The sequence below is a fragment of the Chelon labrosus genome (genome assembly GCF_963514085.1).
Source record: "Chelon labrosus genome assembly, chromosome: 5".
NCBI lineage: Eukaryota > Metazoa > Chordata > Actinopteri > Mugiliformes > Mugilidae > Chelon > Chelon labrosus.
In genome coordinates, this window is record NC_140341.1 from 28,583,302 (window position 1) to 28,603,599 (window position 20,298).

Genomic DNA, 20,298 nt, shown 5'->3' on the forward strand with positions numbered 1-20,298 from the left:
TCTATCGAAATGATGGTCAGGCACCGGAATGTAGACTTTGGCAATGATACACATCCAAGAAACCTTCAGCCCTTATGAATATTGTAGGAAACAGAATGTCCACAAAGCAGAAAACTGTCCATGAATGTCAACCTTTCGATGACTGGTAATCAAATATCCCGCTTGGCAAAGAGACCCACTTCGCTCAAGGAGCTGGCTATTTCATTCAACCACCCACCCAGAGAAAATAAAAAAACTACTCCACTGCTTACCCTGCTGCAATGTCACACAGGTTGAAGACACTAATGCAACCATCTGCACAGGTAGGAAAACACAACTGAGAGGAAAAAAAGGCAATCAGATATAGGATTTCTTGGTCATTAATCTTTTAAATTGCTCAAATCACTTAGTTAAACACAGCAGTACTGAAAGGGAAGGGTGAGGAAGGTTTGCAGAAGCTATAGACCACCTTCTTTTTTCTCCCCCCTCCTCCTCCCCGTTCCCCCGTTTTTCTCCCCTTCCTTCTACCACCTCAGTGACCGCTGCTGTGCTGCTTTGCCCGCACTTGTTTGGGATGGTTGTTTGCTCATGTAACCACAGCCCCCACCTCCCTCACCCCCACCGTCTGCTTCAATGCAGTGTACACACTCGCTGCCACTATCCTACCAACTTTTATTTAGTGTTCTACCATCTTAGGAGTGATGTGGTCGGGTTTGGGTCACTCTGCCAGTCTGAAGGCCCTTCCATCGTGGCCTCCAGGCACAGGCACTATATTGACCAAGGCGGGCGACTAATGGTCATTGCGGCCAGCCTCCGCCTGAATCAAAGACCTTATTTACTACCAGGGCATAGGAGGACTAGAAGCAGAGATGGCAAATATGTGTCTTATCCCTTACCGTTAGTTTTGGAAGGCAGCGCAGATAAAACCCATATTAAAAATCAATTTATGCACTAATATTCAGTAGACCTACCACAAGAACTCAGAGCCCTGAGTGAGTCCATAGTATGACTTGTGAACCGACTCCCCCTCCTATTCCTGTTTTCTCTCTGGATAAGTGAATTGCAAGGCTCAGGGTTAAACCAAGAAACAGTGAGTGCTGTTGTAAGAAGTGTGCTGGTGGAAAAGTTGTGGACACATGCACTGGTAAAATATTATTGACATGACTGCAGGTCTTTCTGGTCCACTAAAGAATTTCAGGATTTACTGTTGGGCATACCTCAAGCCAGACACTTAAAAACAGGAATTTCTCCCTAGACAATGATGAGAACCTTTCAAGATGCTGCTACAACTATCGGCATCTTTTCTTTTACACGACTTAAACACAAACCCCAAAGCTTTTGGTCTTATTGTCTTCACACCTAACACGTTGGTTTATTACGTTTTTACTAGTTTCATGTAAAGAAAGTTCCAAGTTGCATAGAATAAAATAAGTCATCATTTTTGACTGACTAACTTTTGTACCAGATGCTCCACATCTGTTTAGGCTGTCAAAGATGACATTCCATATCCCCAGAGGTTCTGTGTGACAAATAGTCTTGTGCTTAAGGTTACTCTTGATGCTGTTTGGGGTCAATGCCGTGCTCCTGCAGTAGTCTGAGCCCAGGTTAAAACATGGTATCTGGAAGCTGATCTCAGCCTCCACAGATGGAATTAAAGTAAGATGGAGAAAAACGAATTCCATGACATTAAAACAGACATGAAAGTGTGATCAGAATTAGCATTGGTACACTAAGACTGTTTGTGTGAGCAGGTATGGAAGGAGTTGGTGTGCAGAAAAATATCAGTTTGCAGGAAAACATTGACGCTCCCATGACAAAAGCAGTGGCCAAAGTAAATGTCTGCCATGCTGAGGAAAAAAAGATTTCACTGTTAATGCAGCGGAGGGAGTCAAGGTGATACATTTTTGCACTGATGTGGTGGTGAGGAGAGAGGAGGGTTGGAGGGAACTGGTCCCCTCAGACTGCATACACAAACACTTAACTATATGTTGGTTCATGAGCACATGGGTGGAAGTGTGTGCATAAACACGCTGGCAAACACAACGGTGGCTTTAGGATGCACACTAGGGGCTCATAGAGGATTCAGCGCAAACCTCCTCACTAATAAAATTCACAGTGTTAGTATTAGTGAGATTTAGCAGGGAAAATAAACATTCTCCCACTCTGGCAGGCCCGAGGGGTGGATGAAGATGTGGAGGCCTGGGGCCCTGCTGGCACAAACTCAACTCTGGTGTGGTCGTGTAGATGTGGGGGCGCCTAGCATAGTGCAGCTCTCACTTCACCTTACTCAGGGTCAAGGGGGTTATTCACTAATGCCATTTTTTTCCCATCTAATTCACACAAAAAACAATAATCAAATATGAGGCATTAGAATGTTTTTAGGAATGAACTTTACTGTGATTTCAGCTTTTATTAAAGTTACATGATCATCTCTGAACATTCTCTGATCTGGCTGGCTTTATACTTTTGCAATGTCTTTTCACCAGTAGTGTTGTGCTGTAGGGGATATAGCGTATTGCTGTTTCGCTTCTCTTCCTTGTGCATACAAGTACTGCAAAACCCCCAGCAATGCCCCTTCCCTAACCTCCTTAACTCAGAGTTAGTTATTTAATTTCTGTGAACAATTTATTATTTACAATTTTTTCTAAATGCTAAAATACATACCATGCATTGAACTGACCAGCTGCTTGTCAAAAGACCTTGAAACAGTGTTAACATAGGTCCGAGCAGTATTAATCATCAACTTGTGTCAGCCCTCTCTTTGCCCGTAGAAGCTGATGTAACATTGTCAGCTAACATAAGGTAGGTAAATGGCCTTGTTTAAGGTACCACTACTTTCAAATTTTTAACTCATAGGACAAAACACATTAAAATGCATTCAAATGTTATGCATCCTCTTGACTTGGCTCTGTACCCGGTAAGAGGAAATGCTAAGATTTTTTTTTTCTGTTAGCAGAGACAGTTTGTTCACACATTTCAAGGATATTGAATGGTTTGCATTTCTCACTACATGTTTGAGAATGTATTGGCACAGAGCGGAACTCTTGGCTCTGTGTTTGTGTCCAGCTCAGCTGCGATCCAACTCCTGCTAGTCGTTCTGTTGTTGGCGTAACTGTACTGTCTCTGTTAGTTCCACTGTCTCCATGGACTTGCGAAGAGGCCACTGGATTCTTAGAGATGTGGAAACTGGAAATGTTTTCACTCATAAAAATGGCATGAATAAAAACTTTAAGTTGTAAGTTTAAAATGTTAACTGTAAAAAAAAGGATGATTTTCTCCAAGTTTAGAATCAATATTATGAGAGTAAAGGTTACATATCAGTTCTTGGCAGAGACTTATAGTGACCCTCCATGAGCTCAGGCCATGATGACACTGGGTGCTAGCTGAGGATTAGCCTTACCCTTCAATTAAAGCATTTTCATTTTCCACAAAACCATTTCAGTTAACACAGCACAAGCAAGTCCTTAAAATAATCACACACAAATGCACACACACGCTGCTCTTTTAGTTTTTTTTTTTTTTTTACTGTATCAATGTGCACTGGAGTGCCTGTAATTATACCTCTCTATATAAATCCAGATCCCGCAATTACAACCAGCCCACGACTCAGTCCCACAGAGCAGTGGCGCACACATAGACACAGACTTGCATATTTACACGTACACACGCATGCCGTACTACCACACAGTGCTGCTTCGCCACAGCCTGTGCAACATCTGTTTTCTCACTCCCTGCCGGAACCTGCTCACCCTTTCAATTATAACCACCACCTATAAAACTCTTCTTTACCAAGTGGTGAGAGTGGTGCGCGTGCTTGCGTGTGTGCTTGCGTGCATATGTGTGCGTTTTAAATTTGTTCCAGGTAAAATTAGGTTAGATCAAGTACGTGCGTTGGAACAGCACTGAGCTAAACAACACAAGCTTGTCTGCGCCTCAACTCTAGAACGCTGCCGAAACTTAATGTTTGTGGCTGGAGGCATTAAGAATTCTTTTGAGCTGAGCTAGATGTATAGATTGAGGGGGTGGTTTGAAGATGAAGGTAGAGGGCGGTGTTGTGGGCACTGTGCCCAGAGGGGTGAGGCAGGCGCCAGCCTACTAGGCCACCAGGTTGTGAGGCCTGTTTCCTGCTTCATAAAGGGGAATATTAATACACTTATCTCTTATTAAATCTGTTGGCAAGCCTCAGTGTAAAAAATAGCAAATCCTAGCAGCTTCACGACCGGTTTGGAGCAGTGCATAGCTTGTTTGAATGAACTCCCCATTCATGACGATCTATGTTCCCAAGTGGAGGATCGCCTGCACTCTAGCTTTTTTTTCCCCCTCTCTTCCCGGCTCTCCTCTTTACTCCATTCCCACCCCTCTACATGGTTGACAAATGCTGACACAATTATTTATTAACCCCAAACAGATGCATTCCTGAGGACCGTTTGTTGTTTTTGCCAAGTCTTTAATGCACATCTATATCATCTCTTGCATAGTTCTTTTTTTTTTTTTTTGAGGTCCCTAACTACTGTTGCTTGCCATCTGAAGTTCCCAGGGGCCTTTTAACTGAGTGCATATGCCTCTGCTTTACGACTCGCCACCTCCAAACATAATAGCTTTGTATGTAAGACCGTGCTTAATGGCTGGAGGTCTGGCGCAGTGATTATGGCGGTGCCTGGATTCATTTGGCTAGAGGAGTTGTGAGTTCCACCAGCACAGAGTCGGCGATTGGCAACATATTGACAGCAGTGGGGTTGACATGCAGCAAATGTGTGTGTATGTACGTTTGTGTGTGTGTGTGTGTGTGAGAGAGTGTCAGATCACTTTGCGTGTGCTTAGGTGAACTGTGATGGGCCCATTATGAGTTTCCTGCCTCTTGCGCCTCTGATGATGTCTGCAATAAGTCCTAATTACACAAGAGCGCAAACACACACACAGCCTGGCTTACCCCCTGATACTGGGAACCAGCACCTGTTGGTCCCAACCAATAATTTGTTTTTGTGTTTGTGGGAACTACATGCCTCAGAAATTTCAAAGAAATGAATACACGTGAATGAGGGACTATCAGTACATGTGGAAAAATAAATAGCCCTCTCTTCAAGTTCATGGGAAAGTAGTCAACCCCATTATTTTTTTTTTTTTTTTTTTTACAAGAATAAGAAAACAGTGCAAGAATCAGGTCTTGCAGGAGGCCATGAACTCTACCTTTGTGAGTCAGCCTTGTTCTTTTTTAATGGTATTCTGAAATCAATTTGCTTAAATTGCCTCCATTTGACTTGCCCAAGTACAGCAGTCTCAAAGAGATTGCTATCACAGTAATTACTGAGAATGATTGGGGCCAATTCATTATGCATAAGAGGATGTGAATGTTAAATAAGGGAGCTGTGTGTGTGTGTGTGTGTGTGAACGAGAGAGATAGGAAGAGAGATGCTTGAGATAGAATGTAGTTTAACATGGCTGTGACCTCCACTAGAATGCTGGGTTAAATTGTTCTTCTAACATGGTGCGTCTAAGCCCAGACAGAGTTTGAACTGAAATACAAGGAGTTTGCACCACACATCTAAAACTGTCGAATATCAAATGGAAAAACAGATGACAATGTTGCGTCTCATTTTGTCTGCATCCAGTGTCACGTTTTTCGAGCCCAAGGCTGACGCCACGACTGAGCAGGAAGAGGGCGCTGTCGATCTCGCCTCTGTCAGATGCCAGCATTGACTTGCAGACCATGATCCGCACCTCGCCCAACTCCCTAGTGGCCTACATCAACAACTCCCGCTCCAGCTCGGCTGCCAGCAGCTCCTATGGGCACCTTTCAGTCGGAGGGATCAGGTGCGTCTATGGTGTGCATGCAGGTTAGGTGGCAAGCACATGCGCATGTAGAAAGGCATATACAGCACACTCTTGAGCATTCATGCTAATTGCGATATCTCTTAACTCATATGGGACGAACATAAATGGTGTTGTGAATACTAACTTTATCTTTTAGTCACATAAGAAGCAGTGATGGTGAGGGATTATTTATTTATAAGTCTGTTTTCAGCAACATATGCAATGCATTTGTTGAAATCTGACCATAGGGTAACCTTTAGAAATGCTGATTCCCAGGTGCCCCATTCCAAAATGCTCACAGCTGAGCAGCATAGCTCTGACTGTAGACTGATGCAATGTTGCATGTGGTATTTTAATCGGATATGTTAACAAATACTACTGAATGCACGTTAGCTTGTAATAAAAACCCATATGCTAGAGGGCTGTTACAATGCTAAACGACACATAGCGTACACGCTATTAGCGTCTTACGGGAATACTGGACTTCTAGCACGCCAATTTCCCCAGTCACTTGGCAGTGGGGTCCTATGTGACAAAAACAGGGCAACTGATTTAAATGTGAGTTTAGTCTGTGCTACTACACAAAAATCGCTATATATTTTATATTAAATAAGATTTTGTTCTCTTCTCACACAGCCCCACCTTCAGCTTCCCCCATCCCATCAACCCAGTGGCCTACCAACAGCTGTTGTCCCAGCAGAGAGGTCTCAATGCCTTCGGCCACACGCCTCCTCTCGTTCAGCCGTCGCCATCCTCTTTCTCTGCACGCCAACACCCACTCACTGCTTCACCTATGTCCACCCACAACAACTCCAACTCCGAGGCAAATCAGGTAGGAATCAGCGAGTGTGTGCTCTCAAATGTACAAGGAATGAACCAAGGAACTCCACACAGATTAAAGTTTTACCTCAGATCCTTTGAGAGTTTCTCAAATAGCTCAGATACAAAACATGATTTTCACTGTTGGGTCATTCGAGTTTGTGTGAATGGAAATGGAAAAACTCTCTTTCTTATTGATTATTATCTATTGTTTGAGGACAAGGACAAAAACTCAGTGGCCCTTTCTGTAGCAGAAAATAATTTACTAGGGTTTCTCAGCAACATGCTGCCAGTCCAGATATAAGTTAGAATCAGTATTAATTGTTTCAGATAACCAATAACCATTCTCAATAGGACTGAAACTAATGATGATTTACATTTACAATAGAGGTGATGAAAACTGACAGTTGTCCTAAAACAACCGCAAATTTGAGGAGCTGTAACTGAGGCACGTTTACTTGACTTGGAGCCTAAATGTGTTATCATCAAGATTTTTTTTTTGTAAATTAAGTCTTAGGTCAGAAATATGCAGGAGACTCCCTCACAGTTCCATCTGTCTTACTTCCTGCTGTCTCCCCTGCTCCTCTTTATCAGCCCACTGTATACTCTGTGGCCACTCATAATGTAAACTTCCCACTCAGTGAATCACACCACCTCACACTACTATCAGCCGCCTACAGCTCTGTTTCAGCACAGTGTCTGCCAGCACACACCAACACTCTCCAAGTGTGCAAGAGTATAGAGTATTCTTTGCACACATACAAACAGACACACTCCCATTCACACACAGACATTTCAACAGTGATCAGAACCATATTTCCCTTTTGGTTTCCAGCCAACTGAATGAATCATCGAGGCTCCCAGAAATCTTAAACTGCACTGTAGTGTCTGGCTGGGATTAGAGGACCCCCACCCAACACCTAATGTTGGACCCGGTCCAATGAGGGTTGAATACACACACAAACACACTCATTATTCTCTTTCTTTTGTATTAGTCCATTAAGGCTTTAACACGCCTTCTGAGTATGATCTAAGCAGATCAAAGCAAACATACAGACTCCCCAAACCTCCTCCCCAATATGTAGTGAGGGTAATAACTCCTCTTCTTTCATATTTCCTTGTGGCTTTGGCGATCGTAAAGCAGTCTAAACTGTTTAGTCTCGGCGGCGGGTCTAAGTCTGACTTATGGGCCGTGGTGCCTGGTGCAACCAGGATTCTTCACATCTCTTTGCAGCAGAGCATCGAGAGAAAAAAAATTGTACTGTAATTTTGTGACTTGTATTCTTACTCTAGTGCTCCATGTGGTGTGTAAAGCAGGGGTGTCAGCTGAGTGGAATCTGTTGGTTTAACACATCTAATGAATAGGAAAATGATATTTGTTCTTTTCTGCTTCTAAAATGCATTCAGTATGTGTGTCTTGAACTTTGCCTCTTGTTTTATATCTGTTTCAGAACGCCAGTGGAGACCCAGCAGTTAGTAGCACAGTCAACCCATTGACTACTAAGAGGTCAAAGGTTAAGACTGAAGCAGAGGGTCCACTGCCCATTTCACCATCCTCTCAGGTGAGAAAATAACATAACAATAACAGTGGTAGAAAGAATTAATTTCTGTGCAACTAAACATTAATGGTAAGCTTTGCTGGTTTTGTTAATGACCTTCAGAAATCCTTCAACTGCTGCGTACATTTTTTCATGCAGCTTAGCTGTCCGTATCGGCCCCAGCTACTTACCATGGGACAAGCCCCATCTTTAGCTGTTGTTGCTAATTTGGCTCTAATTGATTATAGGTAATGAATAAAAATGTAGCTTTAATCAGTGACAAGAGGTGTTGTCACGAAATGAGAATGAGCAACAACACTACAATTAAGAAGTAGATAAGAGAGGTGCAGAACAGTACAGAATGTCTCTTTAACATATTGACCACAGATGTGTGTCAGAGATGCAGCCTGTGGTTTCATTCTAGCCATAGCCCCACACTTTAATAGGTACACACATCTGTACAGTTAGTCCCCTTCTAACAAATTGTGTCTTACTCCAGGATCATGGTGGAGGGATATTGGACCTGAGTGAAGATCTGGATAAAGATGAATGCAAACAGGAGCCCGAGGCCATATATGAGACCAACTGCCACTGGGAGGGTTGTTCCAAGGAGTATGACACCCAGGACCAACTTGTTCATGTGAGTGCTAAGCTTAGTGACAATTATATTTTCTTATACAACAACTTGTTAAGAGACAGAGTATATAGAACGCCACATCTCTCAGTCACATCACGCTAGTCTGGAGGCCATTCATGTCATCAGCATTATTGGTTTCCTTTCTTGTTAATGATGCTATCAGAACACATATTGTTGTGTGAAAAAAATGAAAAGTTCAAACCACTCTCCTGCTACTAATTAAATCCATGCTGATTGAATCCGGTCAGAAAGTGTCCAGTGACTGATCCGTTCCTCCTGGGTTGACACGCACAACGTTAATGAGCCTGTTGGCTCTTGCGAGATTCAAGCACGAGCCCCACAGCTGTGCTCAACAACACACACAAACACTGCATCCGTGACCCGTAACCCCTAACCTCTTACTCCCAGCTACACCCCCAGCCTCTGAAGCTCAGAGGGCCAGCAATAAATCCATCGTCATGCCAGCAACTCTGGAGTTATAGAGCTCTATGCTCCCCTTTTTTTCCAAGCCTTGCTTCCTACTTTCTGACTGTCTGTCAGTCATATCAGGCAAGTGGGACTTGTGTGGTAAACAGGTCTTAGTGGGTCCACTATGAGACCAGAATTACCTTTAGGAACTGTTGCCCCTTCACCAACTCGCTGGTCAAAAGCTCTTGTGAGAGCTTGCCAAATTTAGCAACACAACTAGCAGAGTTTGGTGGTCTGATCTTGGACATGGATGGACATTGTGAGGCCATAGCATTCCTAAATACTCACTACTTCAAACTTCTATAAACTACTATAAACTTTAAATAAATTCCACGTGTGCTGTGCCAGGGGTTCTCACAATATTAGTAAAGAAAAAAAACACACCTGTGGGTTTTTCTTTTTTCTGCTTGACTGAGTAATCCTGTTTCCGTGGCCCCAAAATTATAGATTTACTGTAGTGTGTAACCTGAAAATAGAGATCTCTGCATGGGCCACACACTTATTTTAGTCCTCCTCCTTCACCCAAAATAGATCTCAGCAGAATCTCCAACCACAGAGCTGTTTCACTAGTGGAATGGCCACATTTGTAGAACATTGCAGGCTTGGATGTTTTCAATACTAAAGTGCCTTTTACTGTAAACACACACCTGAGGTGGAGTTGGAATCAAGTCATTGTTCATATCAGTTAATCTCAATTAAGTAAATCACAAGTCCTGTCACACAAGTAGTGAATGAGGTCCCAAGCCCTTAACTTTGAGTTTGTGAGTTCCTATAATTCGCATTTTTAAACCATTTGTTGTGTAAAACTATTTTGTGATTCGTGCTTCACAAAAAAAGATGATTTGCTGCTCAAACTTTTAATTATTTCAATAGCTTTATTAATTATTTTTTAATAATTATTTAAGCACAACAACTATTCTGGTGGTGTCACCATGGGCTCTGGTTAACTGTCATAGTATTTCCCTATTTTTAGAATGTTCAAAAACCAAACATTGAATAAGTTCGCGGAGAAATGACTGCATCTATGACTCAATACATGGAATACATGGCAGAAATCATTAATTTTCTGTTAAGTGAGAAACGTTAACTTTATTTTACCTTGCAGTTTTGTTGCTGTAACATTAGCAGATTCCACAGTGTGTCCATCTAAAGACTCCACTGGTTATCTTGTTTGGGTGAACATCAAAGTAGAAGAAGGGGAGGGAACCCGCAACATACTTGTGTATTTAAACAGATCCTTTCAGCACAATGGCTCAAACGGAGCCTGTGATATGGAGAACTAGGTGGGGCCTTTGTGGTGGACGCAAGGGATTGCCTGGTATGCAATGTACAGCTACTTAAATAACATAGTATTTAATCTTTGGGCTAGATGGAAGGTTTAAAGTGATTTTAAATTAAAAGGTTCAACTCTGGGAGAGTATAGCAAAGTATATTTTGATTTTGGGAAGTCAAGTCTAGTGTCATCAAATTGGTGACTAGACCAGACCAGTTCCATCAATTCTGGTCTGAGGATACTCAGATTCTTCTCTAGCAGAGCAAAAGAATATGTTTTTATCAAACGTATAATGAACTTGCTACTGGAATTAATTTATGATGTATAATTCTGGAGATTAGATGAGTTTTTTAAGAGAATCCTCAGAGAGAGAAAATAATTTAGGTTACTTTTCATAGCACACATAATTACAGCTGAGTGCAGTCACATTTGTCTCAGTGTACCAGAGTAGTTAATGTGCGAGTTCAGAAATCACACAGGAAACACAGGACCCATCAAAAATAAGGAGAATGGAAGATAATGACGGTCGCAAACTCCTCTTCCTGACCACTTTTTACTAGGATCCAAGGAAGTTCCTCTTCCTAGAGAAAGGTTAACACAAACACACGCAGCCTGAAAAAACAGAGTGCTTTTATAGGTTTTGTTTCCTATTGACATAGGCATAATAACTGTCAACTCTAATTGATGGCGCCGTCTCTCACAATGTGTGTGAAAGTAACGATGCATGCGTAGACACATGACAGAAGAATTTTCTGGTGAGAGAAAGGCAAGAATTTGCTGACATGTCTTCAGAAGGCACGCACTTCTGGTTTCTAGGCACATTTATTTATTTATTTTGCGCATTTATGACTCTGTATCACAGACATGTGTTGAGATACGTCGCGATGATTGACTTGGATTGATTTCTCACTTCAGCACATCAATAATGACCACATCCATGGTGAGAAGAAGGAGTTTGTGTGTCGCTGGGAGGAATGTTCACGGGAGAAGAAGCCCTTCAAAGCCCAGTATATGCTGGTGGTCCACATGAGGCGACACACGGGGGAGAAGCCGCATAAATGCACAGTAAGAGCCTCATATTCTTGGAAATTACTGTGGTAGTAACTGACAGGTTAACTGATTAACCAACTACTAGAGATAGAAGTTAAGTATTACTCAGATGTACAAGACTCTCTTCGCCTGTGAAAGAAACTGACTTACAAAAAAAGTTGATCTGATTTCCTTTGTGCTTGTCATCACTGATATTCTCCATGTTGATAAATCATGGGGTTTCACTGAAGCCTTCATTTGCTGTGTGAAGATCAAATTGAGGCCTGTTTGCTTGGCTTCAAAGCTCGTTCATAGTCTCTTGTGAATGCATTAAAACAGATGACTTGTAAAGGAGAGAGAGTTAAGAAAGCTGATTGACAGTGTGGGTGTGTAATTAAAATCTGCAGACAAGCAGGGGGCCATGGGTCCTTATTAAGACCAAGCTGTACATTCCATGCACAAATCCCACATGCATCTTCTCATAACACTCTAGCTCCCCTTTAGTCTTGTCTTTTCAGGGAGAATCTTCTGACTTTTTTATTCCCTTTCTGAGCTACTCTAATTAGATTCTCTTTTAATTTCAGAGCCAATTACACTCACAATGACTGCACAGAAGGAATATCAAATTATAGCTTGTACAGTACAAGAGAATACAAAGGCTAAACACAGACTTCTCTTTGTTTCTACAAAGCACACCAGACAAAGAGCTCTACCTCACCTCACACAGTTTAGATATTTCACATAATAATCCTTTTTATCAAAGTGTAGCAGGGCCTTGCTTTTGTGTGGCGCGCCACAGTAGGTGGGCAAGAGTCCAAGAGTAGATTACATTTAAAAACTGAGACGCACACAGCATTTTATGTTGTTGTTAGCCGGCTCTTTTCTCTGACCAGCTGCAGAAAAAATAACACTGCACTCAGGCGGTCAGTCTCACCGTCTGTCCGTCTGTCTCTCTGCAGTTTGAAGGCTGCTCCAAAGCTTACTCCCGCCTGGAGAACCTAAAAACTCACCTCAGGTCCCACACTGGGGAGAAGCCCTATGTGTGTGAGCATGAAGGCTGCAATAAGGCCTTCTCCAACGCCTCTGACCGAGCCAAGCACCAGAACCGCACACACTCAAATGAGGTATGTTCTTGCATTTGCCTTTAATCAATTGGTGGGATTTCATGCAATTTGTTTGATTTTACTGTTGGACCTAGCATCAGCAGTATTAACGTCTTCACATTTGTACTGTTTGGTGTCTTATGACAGTCATTGTCATATGGGACATTCTGAAGATATATTCTGAAAAATCTGCCCAGAACCATTTTATTGCATGCTAATATTTTCCATCCACATCTGAATGCCACAATAAGAACCGTGTCAAATCCCTCTTGGCAGAAACCATACGTGTGCAAAATCCCAGGCTGTACGAAGCGCTACACGGACCCAAGCTCTCTCAGGAAGCATGTCAAGACAGTCCATGGGCCCGAAGCCCATGTCACCAAGAAACAACGAAGCGATGTTCCTCCAAGACCGCAACCACCCAAAGGCGGGGAGAATGAGTCAAACTCTAAGCATGGTTCCAGAGGCACCGACGGCAAGATTGAGGCCAACAGCACCTCTAGAGGAGTGGAAGACTGCCTACAAGTCAAATCTATTAAGACGGAGAACTCTATGGTGAGCCTAGGCCACATAAAACTATTAATGTCACCAGTTAATACAACGCGATCCTTGCACGACAGTTATACTGTTAAGAAACTGACAAAGATGGGCACACACATTTTCTTACTTTCCTCAACTTTACTAACATTGCTCTGAAATTAAATCTTTACTGCTAGTGCTGCCCTGCATCCTTTCTAACTCTCTTGTCACTTGAACTTACATTTCTCCTCCCTTTAAAACCCACCTAATGGACAGACTTCTCTGAGGTGAGCATAGAAACAGTCTCAGCATGGGAAATATGTTGTGTCACATGATACATCTGTGCAATTTTGCATAATGGAAATGTAACATGATTGCATGATTATCCATATCCATGTATTTAAAACACCCAAGTAGACGTATCCATGCACTAACTCACGCAGACTGCCATTAAACCTTTTTTCCCCTTTTTTTTCTGTCCATAAGATCACTGAAAGTAGCCTCCATTGTGAACGATAAAATGATAAAAGCCGTATTCACATTATTATTCAAAGGCTGGGGTTGGTTTAGCATGTGTGCTGAGCAAGTAGTGGTAGCATCAAGCTGTGAACAAGACTTTAGTTCATTTTAGGCCAGTGTGAATTACTGTCACCGCCGGATTGTTGCTAACAGATCTATTATCCACTTGTTTTCTGGTTGTGAATAAATGACACTCCTCTATAATTACTGAGATTATGGAGCTATTGGCCTGCATTAGTTATTACAAAATGCCATTACAATCAGAATTTTTTTGCTTTATTAATTTTATTCATATTGAAGAATGCCTAATGGCGTTCTCTAAATTTACCATGAGACACTAGTTTTTATCTTTCATTTATGTTCATTTCTTATTTTACATTTGACTTATTTTTCCCAGTTGTTTTTCTTGACATCATACTGTATATTCAAATAGCAAATTGATATCAGTGCTATGTTTTACAGAACATCTATTTACTAGTTGAAAATTGATTGACGTACCACTTCCATTTATAATCAGTCTCTTATAGTACGATTCATCACACTTACATCAAAGTCCTCCCTACTGTCCTCCTCCAGACGTATCAGTCCAGTCCTGGCGGCCACTCATCATGCAGCAGTGAGCCATCGCCTCTCAGCAGTGCCAACAACAACGACAGTGGGGTAGAGATGGCCATGCACAGCGGGGGCAGCTTCGGGGACCTCAGCGCACAGGATGAGTGCCCCATGGTTGACTCAACTGTTACTACTGGGGGACAGCAGGCAGGGGTGGGGCTTCAGTTGAGGAAAGCCGTGGGTCATGGTGGCGCAGTTACCATCAAGCTGGAAAACATCAAAAAGGAAAGGCTGAAGACAGTGAGGGACTCCTGCCCCTGGGTTAACTCCGCACCACAGCCACTACAGGGCCAACGCAACAGCATGAAGCTGCCTCCCATACCTGCAGTCGGTAAGCACAAAATGCTAATAAAATCTTTTAGTTGTCCAAAATATAATAGATACATGATAACTGAATGTCACAACTTAGAAGAGTAAGCCCAACAGCTTGAACGGTTATATCCAGTAATGCTCACTCTGTAATTCCTTGTGTAGATTTGCCATTAGTTGGGTTCATCATGTAATAATTTTCTCTTTCCTATCTCTTAGGTTCCCTGCTGGAGAGCTCCAATGTGATAAGTAACTTCAGTGGTCCGTATCCTGGTCAACGCATGGGTGACCTCTCAGTAACACTGCTGAATCAGCTAAATGAGCGCCGCGACAGCACCACCAGCACCATCAGCTCAGCTTACACCATGAGTCGGCGTTCCTCCGGTATTTCACCCTGCTATTCCAGCCGTCGCTCTAGTGAGACGTCTCAATTTGGCGGTAACCGTCACAACAATATCAGTTCAGCTGATTCCTATGACCCAATCTCCACCGATCTGTCTCGCCGCTCCAGTGAGGCTAGTCATTGTGGAGGTGGAGGTGTCGGTGGAGGAGGCAGCGGAGGCCTCCCAAGTCTTCTCAGTCTTACACCAGCTCAGCATTATCGGCTCAAGGCGAAATATGCTGCTGCCACTGGTGGAGCTCCACCTACCCCTCTCCCCAATATGGATCGAATGAGCCTGAGGACGCGCATGGCACTCTACAATGACTCCCAGGAAGGTTCATCACACCTATACCATCAGCCACCTCCTGGAACTGTGCCAAGGCGAAGCAGTGATATTGGATATGGCACACATAGCATGATGCCCCATGAAGTACCCACCAGCCTTCCACGTCGTGCCAGTGATCCAGTGCGTCGTCCCACACTGGACCCTCTCTCCCTTCCAAGAGTCCAGCGCTATAACAGCATGAACAGCATGAACCCCATGAATGCTCATTCAGCTGCAGAACGCCAGCAGGCACTGGCTATGCAGGGCTACACTCGATCCGATGGAAGTCTGCAACGCTATCCATTTGCTCCTAGACCTCCTAGTATTTCTGAGAATGTAGCCATGGAGAACATGGCAGTAGATGGAATGATGGCTGGGGGGGAACAGAGTGGAGAAGATGACATGGTGCTTCCAGATGATGTGGTACAGTACCTCAGGTCACAGAATTCTGGGCCTTCAGGTCACAACTTGGGGCAAATTGACTATAATTCTAGCAATCAGACTCAGGGCTACCAGACAAGCATGGCCCCTCCAGCATCATTTTGTGCACAGAGGAGGATGGCCATGGTGGATGCCACCATGGCTCAATCCGCTCAGGATTTGCAGTCTTGCCACATGGGTCCTAATGGCTCCCAGCAGTCTTTCTCAGCACCATCAGACAACATGAACAAGAATAACATGCCGGTGCAGTGGAATGAGGTGAGCTCAGGGACGGTGGACACCGCAACCAAGCTTTCAAAACAACCACAGCATCCTCTTAGGGGGAACCTAGCTGTTGTTCAGCAGAGGCACACCTTTGGTACATTCCAGGCACAAGGTCAAGGCTTGAGCGGCAACCAGCAGGTTTTGCCTATGAGTCAAAACATATCTATGCAGGGGTATGCAAACCACGGCAGCCAGAGACTGATGGACATCACTGCCCAGCAGCAACAGCAACTGAGGCAATTCAATAATGTAAATTTTAGTGAGCAAATGAGTCCTCAGCAAGGGTTTGGCCAAGAGGCAATCCCAAATTCTATATCTGGGAGCACTACCATGCGACCTACCTGCAACAGTATGGTAGATCCAGAACTGCAAAGTCACAGAGCAAGGACACAGAGTGATGGGTATTCACATGGGAACCAAGTGGATCAGCAGCAAAATTACATTCTTTCCCAACAGCAGCACATCCCAAATGGAGGCAGAGGAATGTTACAACCCAGACCCCCCACAGAGCCCAAGTCTATGGTCAGGCAGCACACAGGGTCTAGCATGACACAACCGAGCCGAATACCCAAGTCATCGGATTTGGGCTCCAGTCATGGTAATGACACCTCTGAGGCAAGTCCAAAGAGGCCCAGTGGGTCAGTGGCACACAGCAGCAACTCAGAAAATCAGAATGCTACTGTGTTCTACACAGGTCAGATTCATATGTTTCAGCCAACCACTGTCAGCTTTGATGCCCCCATGTCCCCGTGTGCCAGCCAGGCTCCTGTGAGCAACAACACTATTGCGGCCAACATGGCCTCGCCAGGAGTGAACCAGGTCTCCAGCAGTACGGTGGATTCTTCCACTGGTGGATGTGGGAACACAGAGCATGCCCAAATTGACTTTGACACCATGCTCGATGATGGGGATCACTCCAGTCTAATGTCAGGCACCCTGAGTCCTGGCCTACTGCAGAGCCTGTCCCAGAGTTCCTCACGCCTCACCACCCCCCGCAACTCTGTCACCCTTGCATCTGTACCGGCAGGGATTGGCAACATGGCCATTGGTGACATGAACTCCATGCTCACAGCCTTGGCTGAAGAAAGCAAGTTTCTCAACATGATAAGCTGAGAGCAATTAAACACCTCATCATCCATCCATTTTTACCATGTCTATCAGGAATACATGGACTACACCAGAAAGCACTGATTGTATTATTCAAAACTGATCATTTCATACACTCAGTCATTGTTCAGTAATATGCCTGTCTTGTAATATTTGCTTCAGATTATAATATGTTACATTTAAAACGTATAATAAATATAGCTAGGGTTAAGGACCATTTTCTGTCATTCTTTTTTTGAAAGCCATACTTTTTAGCTACAAATCTGTGACGGCCCAGGGTATATAAATGCATCAAAACAATTGCCATTCAGTATTTGCTGGTGTAATAGGCCTTTAGAAAGTGGTGCACTGATAGCAGTCCGCATAGTGCCTTGCTGAATACCATCAAGGTTGAACATCTGAGCACAGTATGAAAACAGAGTTACCAGAAAATGGACATGATATGTAGATATCAGATAATATTTTCTCATGAAACTGTTATGTGTGTAGATTATACTATATGGTACTTTTGTTTATGCTATAGGTTTCTGACGTTTAAACTAGGGCTGTCAAAAGCACCTTGTAATATGAACACATACGCATATGAACCTACCAATTAATAAAAGACAACTAAATGATGAAAGATTGTATTATTTTTCAGTTACAGCTTGTTTTTAGACTTTTTTGCAGTGATGCAGTAATGAAACGCATCCTGTTACAACCATGTATGCTGAATTAAAAAAAAAAAAAAGTGCACCCTTTTGGGACTGAGTTTAAAACTCTATCACATACCCCAAAAGGCTAGTGTGTGCGATTTGTAGCAGACAGATTCTTACAGAACTACAATGTGTTAAATGGAGTGCTATACTGCCAACAGGTGAGCTCTGATATTATTGAACAAAGCCCAGGCTGAACAAACTATGCTTGAAGTAACGTACACATGTCTATTTTGGAAGAGAAAGAAATATTAACTGCTTCGCATATGCACTTAAATCTATTACACTGCAGCACAGGAAATAAAAAGAAATGTTCTATTGTTGCTACCTGTTCCGTGCACAACTTTTATTGCTAAGTTTTAATTGCATATACATTTTGGAAAAACATTTCTTAAACATGTATGTTTTTTAAATAACTAAATTTCATTAAATTTAATACATAATAAATCCCATTCAGTGAGATCGCAATTAAAAAAAACTAAAGCATTGACAGCCCTAGCTTAAACACATGGTTGTTCAACGTCACGAGCCACAGATATTAAGTGCTTTTTGATCATGGTCTGAGCTCTCGGGGATGGTTAAATCAGATTTCCTTCTTTCCTCTCTGGATCAGAGACATAAACTCTGCATGGTCCATCTCACAAGGGTAAATGATTGAAAAGGACAAGGATATGGCTGTGTGTTAGTCTATCAGGGCACGTGTACCCTTGTGTATCTGATGAGGAGCATTCTCTAAAAGAATATACAAGTACCTCTGTGTGTTCTCAGTAGAGATCCAACTCTAATTAACACATTCATACTCCCCCCTCATTGCACACCATATCTCCCCTGGGTTCTTGATGAACCGCAGAGTGCAAGAAGGGACTCAGACTTTGATAATGAAATCCTGTTTCGGACAGGATTGGCGAACTAGGTCTGCAAATTCCTCATTTTTATTATGTTTGCTGAATTTCTAAGTAGCCTTTCAAATGTCTGTGTGTATGCTACCATCCACTTTTACTATGCTCAGTGTGTGTGGGTTTGTGTGTGAGTGTGTGTATATAGCTTTTGTACATTTCAAATAAAGTATCATCTTTTTTTTTTTCTGTTTAAATTCCTTCGTTGTGTCTTCTTTGAAATAACATGTTCTGTGGTCCCTCGGGGCCACATGAAAGTAAGCCTAGTATGATACTGGTGTAATCATCCTTGGCATGTTCTGAGTCTGCTGTCGAGCATTGCGCTGAGGGCAGAAACCAGTAAGCTGGTGCACTGTAACTCCAGTGATCATCCAGTGCGTATAGAGCAGAAGGTTCGTATTAATGACAACAACTTGTGCTCAGACAGCACATACAAAGTGTATCGCCTACAGTAGACAAATATAACAAGGGATAACTACACGAATCAAACTGCATGTAAGATATGTATAATCACTTGTCGTACTTACTGCATATTCATTTCCGTCAGTGTCAAAACAGGTCTCTGGTAGCTGAAGTTGACCTTTCTTGTGTGACAAATAGCAGAAAATTACTAAATAGTCCATCAGTATTTTACAAATAACAAATAGTAACTTCACTAAAGAGGCAAATAAACTGAACAATGCATCATCAGTCAATGGTTATAATCACAAAAACTAATTACACATGGCATGATGCTTTTTTTATACTGCCAGGTCTGGGGGTTGTGTCATTCTTGGCATTTTTCTCTCAGCAAAAGATCAATTAAACCCATTCTACAAAATGTCTTACTCTTTATTTAAAGGAGTATGATGGCTATGCAAAACCACACGCAACAATGTCATGGTATTGCACCTCGAACTGACCAATTACACGGGTGTGATTCTGTCATTAAATACCGTATCAGCATGTGGTTAATTATTGATGGGGGACACATAGCATTTGAGAGATCAGATCTCTGACCAGATACAATATACTGCAAAAATTAAATCAAGAATGAACTAATGGAAGTATTTAAAGTTTATCATTTACATTATGATGACAGGGCCTTTGGGGAATTCTTTTGGCGATCTATATGTGTTTGTTTTCAGTGCATTCTTAAACAGATTTCAGAAGTCTCGCTGCAAAATGCTGATTTTCAAATTAGGCATTTAATTTCTTAAATGCATATATTCTTGCATTTCACTTTGTGTGTCAGATTAAACAAAAGCATCATAACTGATGTGGTGTCACAATAAACCAATTTTATTTCACACTAACATATTTATTTATATACAGATACTTACTTATTTGTATAAGAATCAGGTTGCAATGATCTTCAACAATAGAGGGGCAAGGTTTTTCCTGTGCGTACATCAGTGTCTTTCTTGCAGCTCTGTTAATAAAATGAGAAGCTTCCTCGGTACATTACATATTTGTGCTTTTATCCCCAATTCTTCACTCTGTATATTAGAACAAGACCGGAGTGAAAACGGGTGAAACAGGATACTGCATACATGGAAAATGCATAAATTGCATTATCTAAAGTTAGATGGC

General features: G+C 42.5%; 1 protein-coding gene across 2 annotated transcripts in view; it reads left to right on the forward strand.

The window, feature by feature from the left end:
- gli2a (GLI family zinc finger 2a) overlaps positions 1-19,170 on the forward strand; it is a 73,413-nt gene extending 54,243 nt beyond the window's left edge. For both annotated transcript variants that reach the window (XM_084545160.1, XM_084545161.1), the window contains 9 exons: positions 5,589-5,790; positions 6,427-6,622; positions 8,061-8,171; positions 8,647-8,787; positions 11,441-11,590; positions 12,514-12,678; positions 12,934-13,212; positions 14,272-14,638; positions 14,836-19,170. In XM_084545160.1, coding sequence (XP_084401286.1) covers positions 5,589-5,790; positions 6,427-6,622; positions 8,061-8,171; positions 8,647-8,787; positions 11,441-11,590; positions 12,514-12,678; positions 12,934-13,212; positions 14,272-14,638; positions 14,836-17,141 — 3,917 coding nt within the window. In that variant the 3' untranslated portion in view covers positions 17,142-19,170. The remainder of the gene's footprint in view (positions 1-5,588; positions 5,791-6,426; positions 6,623-8,060; positions 8,172-8,646; positions 8,788-11,440; positions 11,591-12,513; positions 12,679-12,933; positions 13,213-14,271; positions 14,639-14,835) is intronic.
- Positions 19,171-20,298: the final 1,128 nt, after the last annotated feature.